The 18,667-nt window shown below is 31.7% G+C and overlaps 1 protein-coding gene and 1 long non-coding RNA gene across 7 annotated transcripts in view; one reads left to right on the forward strand and one right to left on the reverse strand.

Annotated features, from left to right (window-relative positions):
* PCDH9 (protocadherin 9) overlaps positions 1-18,667 on the reverse strand; it is a 1,035,500-nt gene that overhangs the window by 658,373 nt on the left and 358,460 nt on the right. For 4 of the 6 annotated variants that reach the window (XM_051983898.1, XM_051983894.1, XM_051983895.1 and 1 more), the window contains exon 3: positions 1,245-1,346. The exons of the other annotated variants lie outside the window; for them this stretch is intronic. In XM_051983898.1, the coding sequence (XP_051839858.1) occupies positions 1,245-1,346 (102 nt within the window). The remainder of the gene's footprint in view (positions 1-1,244; positions 1,347-18,667) is intronic. 6 annotated transcript variants of the gene reach the window in all.
* LOC127553296 (uncharacterized) overlaps positions 1-18,667 on the forward strand; it is a 108,429-nt gene that overhangs the window by 83,017 nt on the left and 6,745 nt on the right. The gene's annotated exons all lie outside the window — the stretch shown is intronic.

Genomic DNA, 18,667 nt, shown 5'->3' on the forward strand with positions numbered 1-18,667 from the left:
GTATGTGTGAGTGTGAGGGGGATGGTGTAAAGATGTGATCAATTCTCCACAAACTGAAGGAGTTTTCAGTACATGAAAGGAGACCTAGGAACATTGGATCCTGCTTATTTATTAGTAAAACCAAAGTACCAGCTTCACAAAATCCTTTCCCATAGATGCTACTAATTATAAACTACACATTTTTAAGATTCATAGAAAAAAGAAAGGAAAATTAGAATTGGAAATAGTACTTTTTCCTTATACATTGGAAAGTCTCTAGAGACCCTGATGGTAGAAAATCGGCAACACTGTCACAATCCCACAGAATGTTAGAACAAATTAAACTTGTCCCTAAAAAGGAGGATCACACACCTTTTATAACTACTGAACTCATTAAAAAGAAATAAAATAAAGACATTTCATCAGATTATAATATGAAATCAAAAGAGAAATAAAGGGCAAGGACTATTTGTCCTTCAAGCCAGGAGAAGGCAGAGGGAAGCTAGAAAAGAGAATCTTAAAAAAAAGTTAGTTAAAATTACAATTTCAAGTATTTTAAAATTAACAAATAGCACTCTCTTTTTAAAAAGTTTTTTTTTTCTGGAAAAACACTAATAAGATAAATTAATCTATCAATAGCATGATTATATATATATATCTTAAATATATATATGTAATATATATCTTAAATAGTAATGAAACATAAGCCAAGACTATGACATTTTGCAATGAAAAAATCTTAGGCCAAGTATGTACACTGCAAAAGCAGACAAAATTGGCTTTTAAAATTCACAGACAAGAGCATCATCATTATATGGGAAGATCATTGAGTCAAATATTAAAATTCAAATTGATTCCTACTTCTGCACTTGTTACATGCACATTCCTCTCCCCACCCCCCCCAATAACAACAATACGTAATTGGGAATATAAAATAATATAGAAACAATTCATGATCCAGAATACAAAATCTATGATTCCATTGGCATGGGAAATCTCACCACTAACACAAACTGCAACTCACCTACTACTCAATAAATAAATCTTGGAGAGTTGCCTGCGATCCAGAGACATTAAGAGACTTGCCCATGATCACTTTGCTAAGTATCAAAGGCAAGATATAAATCCAAATATTCCTGACTCTAAGTCCAGCACTTTACCCACAATGCAGCAACACCTCCTAATATACAACAAGAGAGTATTTAAAATAAAGAGCATGAAAAAACGGTCAGCACTAATGTGGTTTCTATAGAGATTTGGCATACCTCATAATGGCTTTCTTCATTCTCCTGAATGTGGAAACCCGCAGAGCTGGGACATTTCTGGGGAGTGACAGGAATACTGTCACCTTTGCTGTGTGTATTACACTGTAAGAGATTACCAAATAATGGTGACAAACTACTCCACTTTTAGAGTGTCTACTGAGAGAAATGACTATTTGTTACAATCCTATTAAAGGAATTCTACTTGAGCTAATGAGGGTATATAAGACAGATGCATGCATTAACAATAATATAACACTGGGTTTAGAAAATGCTCAAAAATTAAAAAAAAACAAAAAGAGAGAGAAAACATTTCTTGTATTAAATAATACCCTTGGGAACACAAAATTATATTCATCATTTGATATGGAAAGCAAGGAAACTAAAATTTTGTTTTTTATAGTATTTTCCTTTTAAGTTTGGATATTGACTTTAAAGTTTTATTTAATACAAGTTAAATAATGCCAAATCTATACATTAAAATGATACAATTAAAAATATCAAGTTTAAAGGCTTAGAGCATTAACTTTCTAATTGAACTCTTAGTCACTATTCTAAAAACCTAAACAAATAATTTTACTTCAAAAATGTAATTAAAATAACATATGAATATATGAATCAAATAATATATGAATATATGAAAATAATATGAGGATTTAATTTTTATCTATTACCTATTTAAAATATTTACCTCCATATTACATTAACATGCACTTATTGTGATAATAGAATTTAAGCTCTCTGAAGGTAGGAATTCTTTCATTTTTGATTTTGTAACTCATAGTACCTAACACAAAGCATGTGTTTAGAAAATACTTGTTGAATGACTGCCCCCAGAGGTTTTCTAGCATGAAAATAAATCTTTCAGTAAGGAGAAAAACAAATTCAAACACACCAACTCATTTACTAACAATAAATGTTTATGTTTATTTCAATACCATAATTTATTCAATAGAACTTATAACATTCTAAAAACTTTATCTAAAGGTATAGAGACATCCCAGCCAATAATACTGCTTGTTTCCAGGAAAACAGTCATTTAAAAGGAGAGATATTTCAAGGGGAAGTTAATCGACAGATAAAATATTATATCTGCCATTGAGTGAAAGAGTGTTGTAATGGGTTTTGGAAACTTTATGGTGGGATCTAATTTAAATATTTATGCATTACAAAACAAATGTATCTGAGCAACATATGTGGGATATGCTTATACTTCAATATATACAAAATATGAACATACTTGCAGATATGAATACATATTTTATTTAAATGTACATGATACACACTGTGAATATATATTCCATTGGGAAAGAGAAGAATGACCTAATATGAATTCATTCTAAACCCAGCATTTTTTCTGGGTTTTTTTGTTCATTTGTCTATTTATTCTAATATCTCCACTTTTTCTATTCACTTCCCTAATGAAAAACATAATTAACAAATATATGTCATATATACATATATACACACTGCCTATACATGTTAATGTATTTATATACACACAAATCCATGTTTTTCAAAATAACTAAAGTATCACAACTAATGCATTTTTTAGTAGTCATTTTATGAGAATAATGCTGTCACAAACAAACAGTCCTGGTATGGTATATATGAAAATCATTTGAAGGGATTGGGAGTATTTAACCTTGAAAGGAGAAAACTGAGAGGTAATAGTGGCCATCTTCAAATATCTGAAGGTCTAGCATATGGATAAAGGATTAAACTAATTAACCTCACAGATCACAACTGGAAGCAATGAAAGAAAGCTTTCAAGCTAACAAACTAAAGGGGAAATGTCCTATCAAATAGAGTTATCCAAATGAAATGGACTGCTTAGGGAAATAAGTAGTAGTTTCCCTTAGTCTTTAAACAAAAGCTAGATGATAACTCATCATTGGCATTGTACAGGGGATTCTCATTCCAAGTATCAATTCGAGTATCACTCAAGTATCAATAGATGAGATGGAATCACTCTTCTGTGATCCTTAGAAATGTGTTATTTTCATAGTACTTCATTTAAAATAACCTTTTAATTCATTATAAGCATCATAAAAGCCATGGTTTTTCTACTCAAACATTTTGGTGCTCTTAATCCTTCAATATGCTGTTCTTTTTTTCCAGAATCCTCTCTGGCTGTCCTAGGTGACTTTAACTATTCCTTATTCTTCCCTTTGGTCTATAAACACATTTATCCTATTTTCATTTGTAGTCAGAAATTTTTGTGTTTGTGCAAACATCAACTCTGTTTTTATGTGTAGGCATTACTTCTCATTAATTACGAATAAAGCTGCAAAGGCAAAAAACTCAATTGTCTTTTTTGTCTCCTCACATCACCTGGGAGAATGGTCAGCAGAAAGTAAGTATTCAAAAGAAGTTGCTTGACTTTTAACTTCATTCCTTTCTTAGTCACATCTCATGTCATATGGTATTTCTAACCTATTTCTGTCTCTGCTATAACCTATCTCTAATTGATCTTGTAGTTTATCTATCTTTAATCTTCCAGAGACACTGCTTTATACTGTCTCTAAAGGTATTATCTTTGCAGATGAAAATTATCTATCATTCTCTCGCCAAAACCTAAAGCCTATAGGTTAAATCCCCAAATAAATAGCATAACATTTAAGGTTTTTCATAATCCCACCCCAGTCCATCTCTCTGATTATCTAATTTTTATATTCAATTTATATGCTCTCTGTTTTAGCCAAGTTATTCTCTTTAAAGTTCTTTTAACATCCTTTTAACTTTTCAGCTTTACATCCTGCTTGTAGAAATGGCCCTTTACCTGAAATTTCATTTTCTTTCACTTTCATCCAGCTAAATTGTAGCCACTCAAGGCTAACTCAAAATCCCATTTGCTTTATCAATACCATTCCAAAGTTACCTTATTCTACTCTAAACACTAAATGTATATTTCCTTTATTTGACACTTTTCACATACTACTTTCTATTTTTAATTAACAAGTAGATTCTGTTACCTTCTCCGTAGGCTATAAAGTACTTAGGGAACAAGGTCTGTGTCTTAACTGTTTTGTATTCTCATAGTACACAGCACAATATTTTGGGCATAGACAATATTTAGTAAATATTCATTTGATTTAGATTTTAAAATTCTGGAAAACTAAATAAGCCTCCTTAAATCTCATATCATTTTAATAGCTTTACTTTGTGATAATTTCTAAAAAGCAGAGAAAATATTGTAAGCTTCTTGAAGGCAGGTTCTTATCCATTAGTATCAGGGATATTGACAATAGCCTCTTGAACACGCTAAAAGTGCTTGGAATGAACTCATTCTCAGTGCCTTAACAAAACTTACATCCAAATTTTATAATATATGATTATAGTAAACATATGCAGTTATTATGTTTTGGTCCAGTTTTGTGATTTTACTGGTTTAGTAAGTCCCCTGGTAAGCAAGCCTCCTATATCAATACTAAATTTATAAATCTTAGGTTACTGAGTCACTGAAAGATTAATTCAATTGACCATGATTGCATTATCAATACATGTTAGGCATGGGACTTGAATTCTGGTCTTCCTGATTTTGAGGTTTTCTCTTTCACTATTCAATGATGCTTTTTCATAATGTATATAAATATGTATACATGTACACACATATATATTTATATATGCATTTATAAATATGTAACTGCAATCTCATTGTTTGAGAACTCTATCTTCATTGGTAAAAAATAATGCTCTGTGTAAGGAATAGAGTTTGCAAAAGTGGGAGAAAGCTTTGTCTCTTCAGTCTTTCATGTTTTATGGAATCATTTTAAGCTCTGTAGTTGCTTTTGTGGCATTTTTGTGACCTTAAGAGAGGTTGTGGCTTTCTAGGGTTCTCTAGACTTTCAGTAGATTAACAATATTGGAGGAACCAGATATATCTAGTCAGGTATTCCCTCTCTCTGATCAGAGCAGAGTGAAATCTAGTCCCAACTTCTTCCCCTTCTTGAATTAATTAAAGTCACCCTTGGAGAAGGTTGGGGAGAAAGAAGCTGGAAAGGTCTAATCCGTTTCTGATCTCACAACAACATACAGATGGATATATGCGGGGAATCAGTCCTTGATAGATGTGGGAATATAATTCATAATCATGTGTAAATTATTAACAAAATACATACTGTATATTTAAATATGTATACATTGAATGGATACACATACAAAATGACATATTCATCTTATCCAACACACCTCTTGATTAGAATAATTAACAAAATGGACAAAGAGAAAGTTTTTTTGTTAGTCAAAATGGACGAATCACCTTTTCTCTTATTATCCAGCTATATCCCATTTTTTTCTCTTTGCTAGTATTGCCCCATATACTTGGAATGGATTCTCCTATCTTTTACTATCAACATTGCTCCATTCCTTTATTGTCATATTCAAAAATCTATTTTCCCATTAAGACTCTCTTGATCTTTGCCTAATGAAAGTGATTCATTTAATTAAATTTCTCAATTTTTTTGACTAAACCTCTTTTTTGTTGTTATTCCTTTGTTCTCTGTCCATATAGGGTATCATAGTGTTACTTACAGATGCTCTTAAAAGCATTTTTTCTCTTTTGTATCTCTGAGTCCTCCTTGTATTGTAGTTATTTACATATATGTTTTATCCCCTCCCTCCTATTAAATTGTCTGTTCCTTGAAGGAAATCTATATTTTATTTCATTTTTCTGACTTCATCATGTTCTCTTGTATGTATGGGATTTCTTTAGATATATACACTAATCAAAAATATGGTTAGTCTTGAAGCAAATTAAGGACTAATCATGTGGATAGTCATCTTGATCATTCTAATACCAAGAGAAAAAGGATAAAATGAGATATTTATAAAGTGTTTTGCAAACCTTAAAATTCCATGCAAATTCTAGTTATTGCAATTGTAATAATATTTTAGAAGAATCATATCATCTAGGTGCCAATCTGTTGGGAACATAATGAATGAATAAAAATAAGAATTATGTGAAATGAATAGGTGAGCATAAATGGTCTGCAACCTGAATTACTGAAGAGAATAAAAACCTATATTGATGAGAAAAGCAATCAGTTTAAGTATTACTGGCATCTAATCAAGTGCTTTTACATAGTAGGCATGTAAATGTTTATTGAAGTTAATTGAAACTGTTAATCAACATTTGACTGGTTAAGAAATTGGTAGTGTTCCTTTTGCTCTCTCACAAGCTTTTTTTTTTTTTTTGAAGAGTAATAGTGAGCAAGAAAATTGCTACCAAGCACAGATATCTTAAAAGTACATGACATATAATAGACATCGAATTTTTAATATTTTGATTTATTTGTTTTTGTTTACAATGGAATTGGATTAGTGATTTCAATGATTTAGAAATGTCCAGATCTTCCTAATTCCAGGACATTTAGCTTAAATGATGGACATTGTGGTTCAGTAGATAGCTGGACTCCAGAAGCTTTTCCCAATTTCTCTCAATTTTAGTACCTTCCCTCTGTTGATTTCTTGAATTAATCCTATCTATATCATATGTATATATAGTTTACATGAGATTTTCCTTATTAGGTTGTGAGCTTCTTGACATCAGCATCTGTCTTTGGCCTTTCTGTATCCTTTGTGCTTAGCAAAATACTTAGCACATAGTAGGCACTTAATAAATATTAGTTAACATTTGTCACAGGACTCAGAGTCCTGTTTTATTCATAAACATTTCTAAATCAATGATATGAACCTTTCTGGATATTAGTTACATTCCTCATTTTAAAATGGCAGAGTAGAAAAATTGTCTTCTGTAGTCTAATTTTAGGATCTCACAATTTATGTTATTCTAAAGTTAGTCTCCTCAAAAATGCCGATGATACATTTATATATAATGAAATCAAAGTTAACTATACAGGCTGAAATAGGACATATAGAAAAAAACCTAAGCACTTTAGTGACTGGAAGTACAACTAAAATATTTTTAGCCTTATAATGGAACAATAGTGACCAGGTCACAAGAAATAACAATTTGTAATGTCTTCTTAAATTTGATGTACCCCATTTTAAGGATACCAACATGCTGTAGTTTAATATTAAGAGTTAGAGCTGCTGAAAGTCTTTGAAAAATATCATATGAAAAGCAGTTGAAGGAATAAATATAATCCTAGAAATATCATATAGAATTAGTTAAGGAATAAGAGCTAAGAATATACTAAAGAGAGACACAGGCTTATGATACTACTTTAAAAAAATACTAAGTTTTACCATTGTCCAAATCTCTTTTTTCTTGTTCGTAAATTCTATAAATTGTGCAATCCCACAAATATTTACATCTCAGTAGCACCTGCATCTCTTTCCCCTCCCCACCCGCAATCTATATAATTCTCTTAGGTCTACCTATAAAAATACTCTCTATTTTTCAGCATTTCTTGATCTGACTATTTACTTGGTACAGAAATTCCTATGCTTACTTAGGACTTTACAGAAAGATAATTTTTCCCCATCAAAAATATTTGGTTTCTATCTGATTCATACAATTTAGTCATAGGGCTTGTCTTCAGTTACTTTTATCTTAGTTATTTCTTAATTACTTTTCAATTATTTTTTCAAGATTTTCTTTTCCAAGTATTCTTTATTCCATGTGATGAAGAAAATCAAAAATAGCAACATAACTTTGGTTAAGAAGGAGAATAGAAGTATACAAACCAACTAGATATTTCCTCAGTGAGTTTTTTGAGCACTATCATTGCAATATGCTTCAGGATAATTTATATACATCTACCACATATGTGTATATGTATACACTCACATGTTATTTATGTGCATATTTCTATAGATATAGATATATATTTTTTTTACTTATTGTTTCAAACAATTCTATTTTCTCTAATAAGTTTCCATTCCATGAAGAGTTAGACTCTGATGAAAGATGATGTATTAGTAATGTCTCAAGGATCTACATACCATTACAAAATTTTCTGTTTGCCAAATTTGATATAAGTAATTTTTATAAGGAAATACATTAAGATGGGTCTATAACTTGAGTTTAACATTAAGAGATACATGCTTATAAATTGTATTTAAGGCTTTGAAAATTGCTCAATAAGAACAATCAAGTTATATGGAGTTCACTAAAAAACTATTAATCACTCCTAGTTCAGTCTATGATACAATTGATAGTATTCTTAAAACAATATCCAAAAAATGTCAGCTTAGCCCAGCCTAGTTGCTTGGTACAATATGTACAACCCACATAGAAATTTCTATGCAGAGGAGCTTTCAGAAGCAGGTATATTATCTCTTAAAGCTTAGGGACACATTTTCATGTGAATTGCAGCTAATAAAAATCCTTTGTAGCCGTTATACCACAAGTAGGGGGGGAAAGCAAGTGATAAAAATTGTTAACAAAAACATATTCAGCATCAATAACACATACTGTAGTTTTCTTTATTTAAAGAAAACCACTTGAGTGTTTTTTTTTTTTTTTTGCCATTTTCCCCAAGACAGAATGCAGTAGCCATGTACACTATTATTCTTTTCCTCCTCCTACCTTCCCACAAAATCGAGGTTATTTGGAAAAGATCAATAGAGCTATTATAAAATTTGTTTGCTATAATTAAGGAGGTAGGAGTCTTTTATTTTTGTGCACTAGGCCGTATTAAGAGACAAACAAGTTCTGGAGCTAATTGTGTATTCTCTCTACTACATGCATGTGAGTAGGTCTCATTTTTTTTTAAAGATTGCTTTTGTTAAAACTCCCACAGAATGAGCTATTCTTACTCATTTCAAAAAGCTAGGGATATCCCTATCACCAAGATTTGCCAGATATTTAAATTTCCTTCTTTTAGAGCATTAAAAATGATAATATATACACATTGCCAAGACAATTCCTGTTCCAAATATACAGTGTTCGAATATGTGGTATGTGTTCTTGAGGACATGGGCAAATTATATCAAGTGAAATTCGTTGATATAGATACCCAAAATACGTCATCTGAAAAAATGTTTTTTAATTGATAATTTCAGGCAAAAGCAAGAGAGACCTCTAGCATGTCGGATGAGCTCTCTGTAGTAAACTCCTTCAAAATAAAACAAAACAAAAAACAAAAAAATGACAGTCTCTCAGGATGCCCAGTTTTGTATGATTTGTAATTTGCACTATTACAGAAAATACCCAAGTTGATGATCATGAATCCATTTGAGTATCTGAGTAAAAACATCATATATTTGTATATCCTTTGAGACTTATATAATCTGTCTTATAGAAAAGTATTTTGTAAGTATTTTATGTCTCTTTTATACAATAGACAAGGGATTATAGGAGTACCCAGAGCCTCATAGGCAATGAGTAGCAAAGAAAGACTTTAACCCATCCTCACTTTTAATAAATTGTAACATAAAACTATTCTATCATATACAAGTTTACCTTGTTTTACAAATGATGTGTTCCCTCAAAATTATGTATAAATTCAATCACATTTTTGTGATATATGTCTAAATATGTTTCCATTTTAAAGCTATTGACTGGAATTATTCCTGCTAAAGAATCTAGACAAAGATGTTTAATCTGAAATACAACTAAAACCACACAAACCACATGTTTACTCTCATTCCATTTCACTATAAGCCACATAAACATTTTAAATGGAAGAGGAAAAAAGATTTCCATGGCTCTTGAGGATATACTAGCCTCAAGGAAACTACACACTGATAGAATTCTTAGAGATTTCATTATAACACTTTTTCTCTTTACAAAAAGTTCATAAATTTTCTCCTCTTTTTTCAAACTCTTGTCTTATTGTACACTTTTGATTTGATGTTTTCTTAGTCTAAACTGAACTGTGATTAAGAATAAAATCCCCATACCTGTGTCCTTCATGTACGATGTTTTTAATGAGACAAGGGAATGATTCAACTGAATTGCTTCTTTTTAACTAATTTTCTCTTTTTTTCTTCTACTGATAGCTAAATTCTTCAAGTGAATTTGTGTTTTCTCCCTTTCATCAGCACTATTTCACATTCTTATTTTTATCCCCTTAAATGTAACCCTATGTTTTGCCTCTTTGTGGAAAACACTGTTATTTCCCCCCACCTTTAGTCTGCTAATTTTGATCTAGAATTATATATGATTTAGACCTGTGAGGGATCTTCTTGAGACTGTTGAATCAAATAAGATGAACAAATTCTTATATTTTTCTGTTTTATTTATGAAAAAAAATGATCTCTTTTAGAGAGATTTTAGAACAAGTTGAGAAGGAAAAGAAAGGCTAATGGGTAGATCAAATAAAAGATAATAAGCAAAATGGGAAAAATAGTCATTGGCAATCTATCTGCCTTTAATGAATTTAAGTTATCAAACCCAATGATCTTTATCTCAGAATACTTTAAAAAAGATGCAACTATTGAACTACTATTATCAGTAATCTTTGAAAGACTGGGCAAAAAGAGAGGTGTTACAGGATTTAAAAAGAAGGCAAATATTACAATTTTCCAAAAAAAGGGAGGAGATATGGAGAAAAGGAAAGGAAAGAGAAGAAGCTCTAGACTCAACATCCATGGAGCTTGGTTTTAATTCCTGACAACATTCTAGAAAGAATTAAATGTTAGTAAACACTTAAAAAAAGGGACCAGTGATTGCAAAGAACTAGTATAGCTTCAAGAACACATCATATTAGATTAATCTAATTTCCATTTTTGACAAGTTTCATAGGCTAGTGGATCAGGGAAACATTGCAGATATAATTTATCTAGATCTTAGCAAAGCATATAACAAAATCGACTATATCACATTATCTTCCTTGGCTGAATCAGTAAGGGGGAAGAGAAGAGAAAGACATATCAAATTCATTCTAGCATTTTTGCATTATACTTCTTTTTTGACTACACTATCAATCACTATCAGATCAGCCAACCATAATAAAGCAACCAATTAAAACTACTTACAACTGGCCTGATAGTGACTGACAGCCTAGTTAGTCAGTGGTATTGGTAGAAGGTGGAAGAGAAAATGGTCCTCTTACATTACATCTTAAAATATTTTCCACAACTATTTATGAGGCCTCTTCATTTAAAAAAAATTCCACAGGAAATGTTGGTATAAAATATAAGTAAATAAAAATGTTGGCCTCTGTCTTAGACAACAAATTAATTATGTATGGCTCATTTCAACTAGGTTCATCTCAGTTTCATTGGCTCTCAGCATTGGACATTACCTCAGAGGTAGAGACATACTCTTTATATCATCCTAAATAAGCCTGTGCTTTGAAAATCCCCAGTGATAGATAATGAACTAAATGAAAATTGTGGTGGACTTATAGTCAAAAACCCAAGGTCTAATTCAAGTGCTCCTTTATTCTGTGAACTTGAGAAAGTTATATAATGTATCTAGGTTTCAATTTCTTCATCCATAAAATTTCTTCATCCATTCTTCATCCAAATTACTTTAAAGGCCTCTTTCATCTCTCAATTTTTAATTCTATGAACACTAAATCAGCCAATTACATCTAACTTTTGAATAATTCTAATTATTTTAAATAAAGTTTATTGATATAAAACCCAAATCAGCTTTGGGAACTTCTACCTATTCTCTCGATAGTGCTGCCCTTTGGGGAAACTTAGAGTATAATTCTTCTGCCATGTAATAATTCTCCAAATACTAGAAGAAAACTATCTCATTAATGCTAGGTTTTCTCTCTCTTTACTAACTATTCTTAATTTCTTTAAGTGATCCTTGTTTGCCATGGTTCCCAGCCCTGAAATATCATGGCTATTCTTCTCTGAGTATTCCTCAACTTATCAATACCCTTCCTAAACTTTGCTGACTGCAACAATATATGATAATTGGCTCTATGTGAAAAGGGCAGAGCATAGCTAGCCATTCTTTTAGCTAAAATCGTAGGGACTTCAGTTCCTATCTTGGTATCCTTCAAGGTACAATCTCCTCCCTCTCAATCCAATTTAAACCAAAACTATTTGCCCAAACTATATGGTATTCCTAACTTTTGCTAAAAGTGCTTGAAAAGCTAGTTATTCTATCATTCCAGTCATTTTAACTTCCTTCTTTAATTTCTCTAATACAAAACTCTTCTTATTTATATCTGCCTTTTTGAAATATACCGTCTCCTCTACCAGACTTTAAGATCATTGAAGGAGAAAAAAAATCATTGAGGACAGGGACTTTACTCCAAGTCTTCAAAGAATGTGGTATTATGTCACATAAGACACAATGTTTTAAAAATATTTACTGGATTAATGATTACTGTATAAAATGAGTGCTATAGTATCAATGATTCAAATTAATGATAATAAAACATTCTTTCCAAAAAATACTTTTCATGATAAGCTTAGTAGGTATGGGATGCAAACCTTACTGAAATGTTTTACAGATAAGGAAATTGAGGCTTAAAGAAATTAGTTATGTACACAAATCAGAATTTAAGGTGACCCAATTGTCTCCAAGAGTACTCCAATTCTCTGCCTCTAAATATTAACTTGACATTATTGATGTTGCTTAACTAACCATCACTGGGGAATATTCTTGAAGTTGTCCTTGCATCAGTAATGATGAGCCAGGACACATTATCCATTCATATTCTCTCTCTTCTATACAAACAGCATGGAAGTGAAAAAATGGAAATTGGGGAAGAGACAAGCACTTAAGTACCTAGTATGTGTCGGTTGCTGTAAGAATTTTACAAATACTATTTCAAAGACCTAAAATGGGTCTAATCTGGGCATATGGTACAATTTGTGGTCATGAATCAGAAAAGCTAAATGGTCCACATGGGATTTGGTAGAAGTAAAAATTGACTTTTTTAAAATGCCCAATGTAGACATAGAACATTATAATAATCAATTTATAGTCTTCCAATAAAATTCAGTTAGATTAAATAAAATGATTCATTTTCCTTATTTCATATTTCTTTTTTGTGAGGCAATCAGGGTTAAGTGATTTGTCACACAGCTAATAAGTGCTAAGTGTCTAAGGCTGGATTTGAATTTAGGTCCTCCTGACTCCAAAGCCATTGCTCTATCCACTACACCATTTAACTCTTCCTATTTCATATTTCTATAAGTGAAGCACTATAGGGGACTTTCAAGGAATCAAGAGTACCTTCAGGGTAATTTTTCACCTTAGAGAATACAAAATTATACTAATGTTATAAAACTGTTATATACAGTTAAAAAAATAAAGATTTTTTTACACTGTAATAATTTAGACAAATAACCTAACAAACATAGATCAGCTTTAATAAATTCACAAAGACAAAATAAAGTTTTTATAAATTTAGTAGGCAGGTCATGCAGAAGAAAAGAAAAAGTGATATGCAATCTAGATATGTTGCTTTATTTATTTTTAAAAGAATTCCATTCTCTTTTCCTAATTTAATGTTCTATATATTAAACAAAATGAAGTTCTCAATATTTCCCCATTTCCACAATTTGAATGCTCACCTAGAGTAACCAATAAATTGTTTTCTATAAAGTTGCCCTGGCTAATGCTATTACATTGTCTAGTATTCTGCTCCCCAAAATGTTTTAGTGGCTATAAAGATCTTGAAATTCTATGCACTGTCCATTTGACATAAGGCCTTCTTTGGTTCAATTCCTTTCAGACTTTTCACCTTATAAGCAAGCATGTGCCTCAAAAACGCTACATCTTTTCAGGCATATTCCTCCATAATTAAATAAAGCTTTAAGATTTGGAAAGAGTTGACTTCAGCCTTTTCACTGAGAAAAATGTTTGTCAGCACCATGTTTAATGGGGAAAAAGAAGACAGAGAAAACAATCTCTTGCTTTTCTTTAGAATTCTTAGTAATCCAATTAAGAATTGAACAACAGCACCCTGTGTGAAAGTAACTCAGCAGGTTGTCTCTGGATATGCAGTAATAATACAAGTTAGACCAAACCTGTGTGAATTGAACACACATTCAGTGTACCAAAGAAATCTTACAGAGGCAATGGGTGAGTGATGCAACCTTGCTTAAGAAAAAGAAAAAAAAAATACCAGTGTATTCTCCCAAGTCCAAGTGCTAAAGCCATTCACATTCAATTACTACCCAGCTTTCTATCTTAATATAGCCATGCCGGATGCAATTTCAAGTCATTACTCACCAAGCAAAAGCAATGCAAAACCACTTTTATGAGGACCACAAATTTTAGCAGCTTCTGTGCACATTACTACACTCCCCTTTAAATGGTTCATGGCTGCTATATTAGAATTTTATTCACCTCTTTTGACCTAGTTGCTATGGGCATGCATTGAAATAAAACTCCTTTCAAAGTATCCCTCAAACACTAATGGCATATACCTTGCCATTGGTCCCTTCCCTGTATTATTACCTTACTGTAAATCTATTTCATAAGAGCAAAAAAATGCACTGAAAGGTTTTAAATTACAAAAGGATAACCTATTGTATTGCTTGGGCAAGGCTACATTAAAGGGCAATGTGCTTTCCAGTCTGAACTTTAATGTTGCATTTTAAGTAAATGGACAGAGGAAATAGAGGCATTTGGAACTTCCCAAGCAGTTAAACACAAATACTAACTTTGATAAAATTACTTGCCAAGATACAGGAACAGATATTTTTCATTAACAGAGTACATCAAGGTTAGTCATGCTGTATGTGTGTCTGTGTGTGTGTATGTGTGTGTGTGTGTCCCCTAAAGCATGCAGAAACACACACACAGCCACCCACAAACTTTTAATAACCAAAAATCAACTTTCTTTTTATCCTGAAGGGGACTGAAAATTGAAAACCACAATTTACCCCCAAATAATTCCAAACCAATATCTTTCTATTAAATTGACTAAAGATCTTTGAAAAGCAACTGAACATAATATAGATAACTGGAGCATCTGAGTTATGTGTCTGGATAGTGTTCTTATTCCTTTAAAGTATTTTCTTATTGATTTAAAATGATTAGGAATAAGGAAAATGATCAATAGCCTTTGTTGCTTCTCCAATTGTTTCTCATCTGTCCCCAGGTAAATAAAGTTTCTGGAGGGTCCTCAAGGAGAACCACATGCACAGAAGTAAAACTAATCTGAGAGGAAAACAAGGTTGTAGATTGGAAGGGACTTCCAAAAAAGAGTAGGAAAATGGTATAAATAGGGTGGAGGTGGGCAGGAAGCTAAATATGGATACATTTACCATTATAAAGGAAGGACACAGAGACTCTATAATAGATATCCCTAAACCAAACAGGGATATGTATTCATGAATTCACGTATGGATGTAGTGTTGTCTGTGTCTACAGCATCACTCTCCCCATTGCTCAATGTAGGATAAAATGTATTTCAACAATGCTTCACTAATTCCTGGAATAATTCCTTGAAGAAGCAACAAAGGAAGTGTTAAGGTAAGAATTATTCCAGATCTTCTCATAAAGAATGGAGGCTAGATTCATAAAGAATGCGTTACCATACTTATCTCAATACACCTAGAAAACTCTGAATCTATGAAGTACAAATCAGTTTGTTATGAATAAGTGGAAGGAATTTCTATAGACTGCCTTTGCTTTACCTCTTCCCCTCCAAAAATGCAATGATCAATGCTAATTTACTTAATTTCTGGGATTAAAAAATTGAAAGAATAACTGAACTAAGAATAATCACTATCATAAAGCAACAGGATAATTTTAAGATTATAAGGGTGAGTACCACAAACTTAATAGTTGTACATAATAACTCTTACTACTCACTCTCCCAGTCATCCAGCACTTCAATTTTAAAGGGAAAAATTGCAAACTAAAGTAAAACAACTAATCTCTAACTAAATAAATCAGACAATAAATACAAAGGCTCAGAATGCTTTTAAAATTAATTTTAATTTTAAGGTTATATCAGTTATTTGAATACTGCCTCTTTGAGACAGGTTCATGAAAAAGTTTAGTGCCATATAGTGATCTTCCCTCCAAACACCCTGAAAGAGACCCTGAAGTATAGTTTTCCCAGAACTCAAAGATAACGCTTATAGTTCGGGGATTAAATGTATCTTGGCATTAATGCATTTTGTCTAGTAATAACTGTAAATGAAAGAAAGTATGATATATATATATATATACATATAATTATATACATACACACACACACACACATATATATATATATATATACACACACACACACACACACACACACACACACACACACACACACACATACATCTAAGGAGAATATATTTAAATAATATAGCTGAACCTTTTCCCTTAAAATTTAACTAGATGAAACATTTGAGTTCAATTTAAAACATATAACTCTTTGTTAAAAGAGAAAGGTAGCTGTTACAGAGGACAAAGTGCTAGGCTTGAAAACAGGGAAGAGAGGGATTCAAATATATCTTCAGACAATATGACTGAGCAAAGTGGATTCTGAAAAACTCAGTTTCAAATCTGTCCTCATGTACCTACGAAATGTGTGCCCCTAGGCAAGTTTTTCTTTTTTTTTAATCTGTTTGTAAATGTCGGAAATAATGCTGCCTACCTCAAAGGATTGATGTGAGGATCAAATTAAAATAAAATTTGTCAAATATTTAAGACAGGGTCTAACACATAGTAGGCATTTAAAAAATGTTCTCTCCCCTTTTTTTCCTAAATGGGAACAGTATGGTATAATGGGAAGCACAAGCTGGAAATTAGAAGACTCCTGGTTTTACTATTGATTATCTGTCTTAGAAAAGTTCCTTCTATCTTTCTGGGCTTCAGTTTTTTTCTTTAAAAAAATAAAGGTTAGAGACAATAAAACCTTTAAGATTCATTTCATTCCAAAATTCATTCTACAGTTTTTGCAACTCATGTTCAAGAAGGCTTTGTTAAATCAGTTGAGGAGCAGGAAAATGTACTGAACAAGGAGTCAGATTTACAGTCAAGAAGAAATAAGTTCAAATTTTACTCTGACAAACACTAAAAATTATGATCCTAAGCATATCACTTGATGTTTCATTCTCTCCCTATGACTTTTTATGACTATAAATCATAGAATTGATCTGCATTAGTATAAGTTTCAACTTTAAAAGTAAAATAAATAATAAACAAGTAAACAAAATCCACCAGCATAGCAGGACTATGAAAAGACTGAGTTTTGGTTGATATCTTTTTGATAACTTTTCAAAGTGCAAGCTTCTACACACACTGCCTTTTCTCAAAGTGAATCGACCCTTTTCTAATCTGAGTGGATGGCAGGAAGGCTGACACTTGACCATTGGTACAACTTCATATTTCTTATCCACATTTCACAAAAACGTTAAAGAAGTGATTTGTCATTCTTATGATGTCTATATTTATTCTTTTTTTCCTTGCATGAAAAGAAAAAAAAGTTTCCTATTATGATATGCTTGATGGAGGGTGACAGTACCAACATTTTTCTCTAGAAATAGAACCAATGCCTTGAATGTGTGTGGGTGGGGGAGAGATTTTTTTTTGGCCTTTTATAGTATTTAAACTCAAAAAGAAACAAACCACACTACCCTTTGATGTAAGATCTCCATCTAGATTCTGAACCTTTCTAACTGAGAACTCTAAAAAAAAATGCAAGACTACTGAGACAACCTTTTTCTTCAAAAAAAAATCTATTTCCTATATTAAAGCACTATATCTCTTAAGGAGCAGATTCTAAGCACATATGGGATATGCTCCCTTTCAAGATCACTAAAAACTCATCTTCTTATGGGTTTGTATGGAAAATCCCTGATGGGACTTGCTTTTCAAGAGCATCTGTGGATTCAGTCGTTGCTAATAAAATCTGTTCTTTGTATTACTTTCTTTGCTTTCAGGCACCAAACCAAGAGAACTTAAACACAGAAACCATATTATTTATCTTTCAACCCCCACATCATAATTTCAACCTTATAGTGAAGTCAGGGAAAACACAAAGAAATATGCAGTACAGTTAAACTACAATCTGATATGAAAATTATTTGCAGATCACACCCCATCTTTGTTTTACTAGACATATCTCTTAGGATGCTTTTTAGAAAAGAAATATTATAGCATATTTTAAGAATACAATTCTATTTTTAATAAGTAAAAGAGTTCACTGGAAAAATAAGGAATTGTAGATTACCAGAAGAGAAAAAATAAGGAGGCAGAACAATTCAAATTTACAACTGATATTTATATAGTGCTTTAAGGTTTACAAAATGTTTTTAGGTAGGTTATTTTATTTCATCCTCACAACCAACAGACTAAAGTTCCGTAAGTATTATTATCCTTTTTGCAGTGAGTAAACTGAGGCTAAAGATATCACATGATATCCCAATAGTCACACAGTAAATGCTAGAAGCAGGCATATAATTCAGGTCTGATTTCAAATGAGGAGCCTCACTGTAATTTTATGCTTCCTTATAATCAAAACATTTTAACTGAAAAGTTGATGAAACACTCAAACAGTGATTAGCCATTTTGGGGGGGGGGGCATGAATTGTCTTTTGGTGATTTCAGATTACTTTTCAATATGACAATATTAGAGCCCAGGATCACT

The sequence above is a fragment of the Antechinus flavipes genome, chromosome 3 (assembly GCF_016432865.1).
Source record: "Antechinus flavipes isolate AdamAnt ecotype Samford, QLD, Australia chromosome 3, AdamAnt_v2, whole genome shotgun sequence".
NCBI classification, from domain to species: domain Eukaryota; kingdom Metazoa; phylum Chordata; class Mammalia; order Dasyuromorphia; family Dasyuridae; genus Antechinus; species Antechinus flavipes.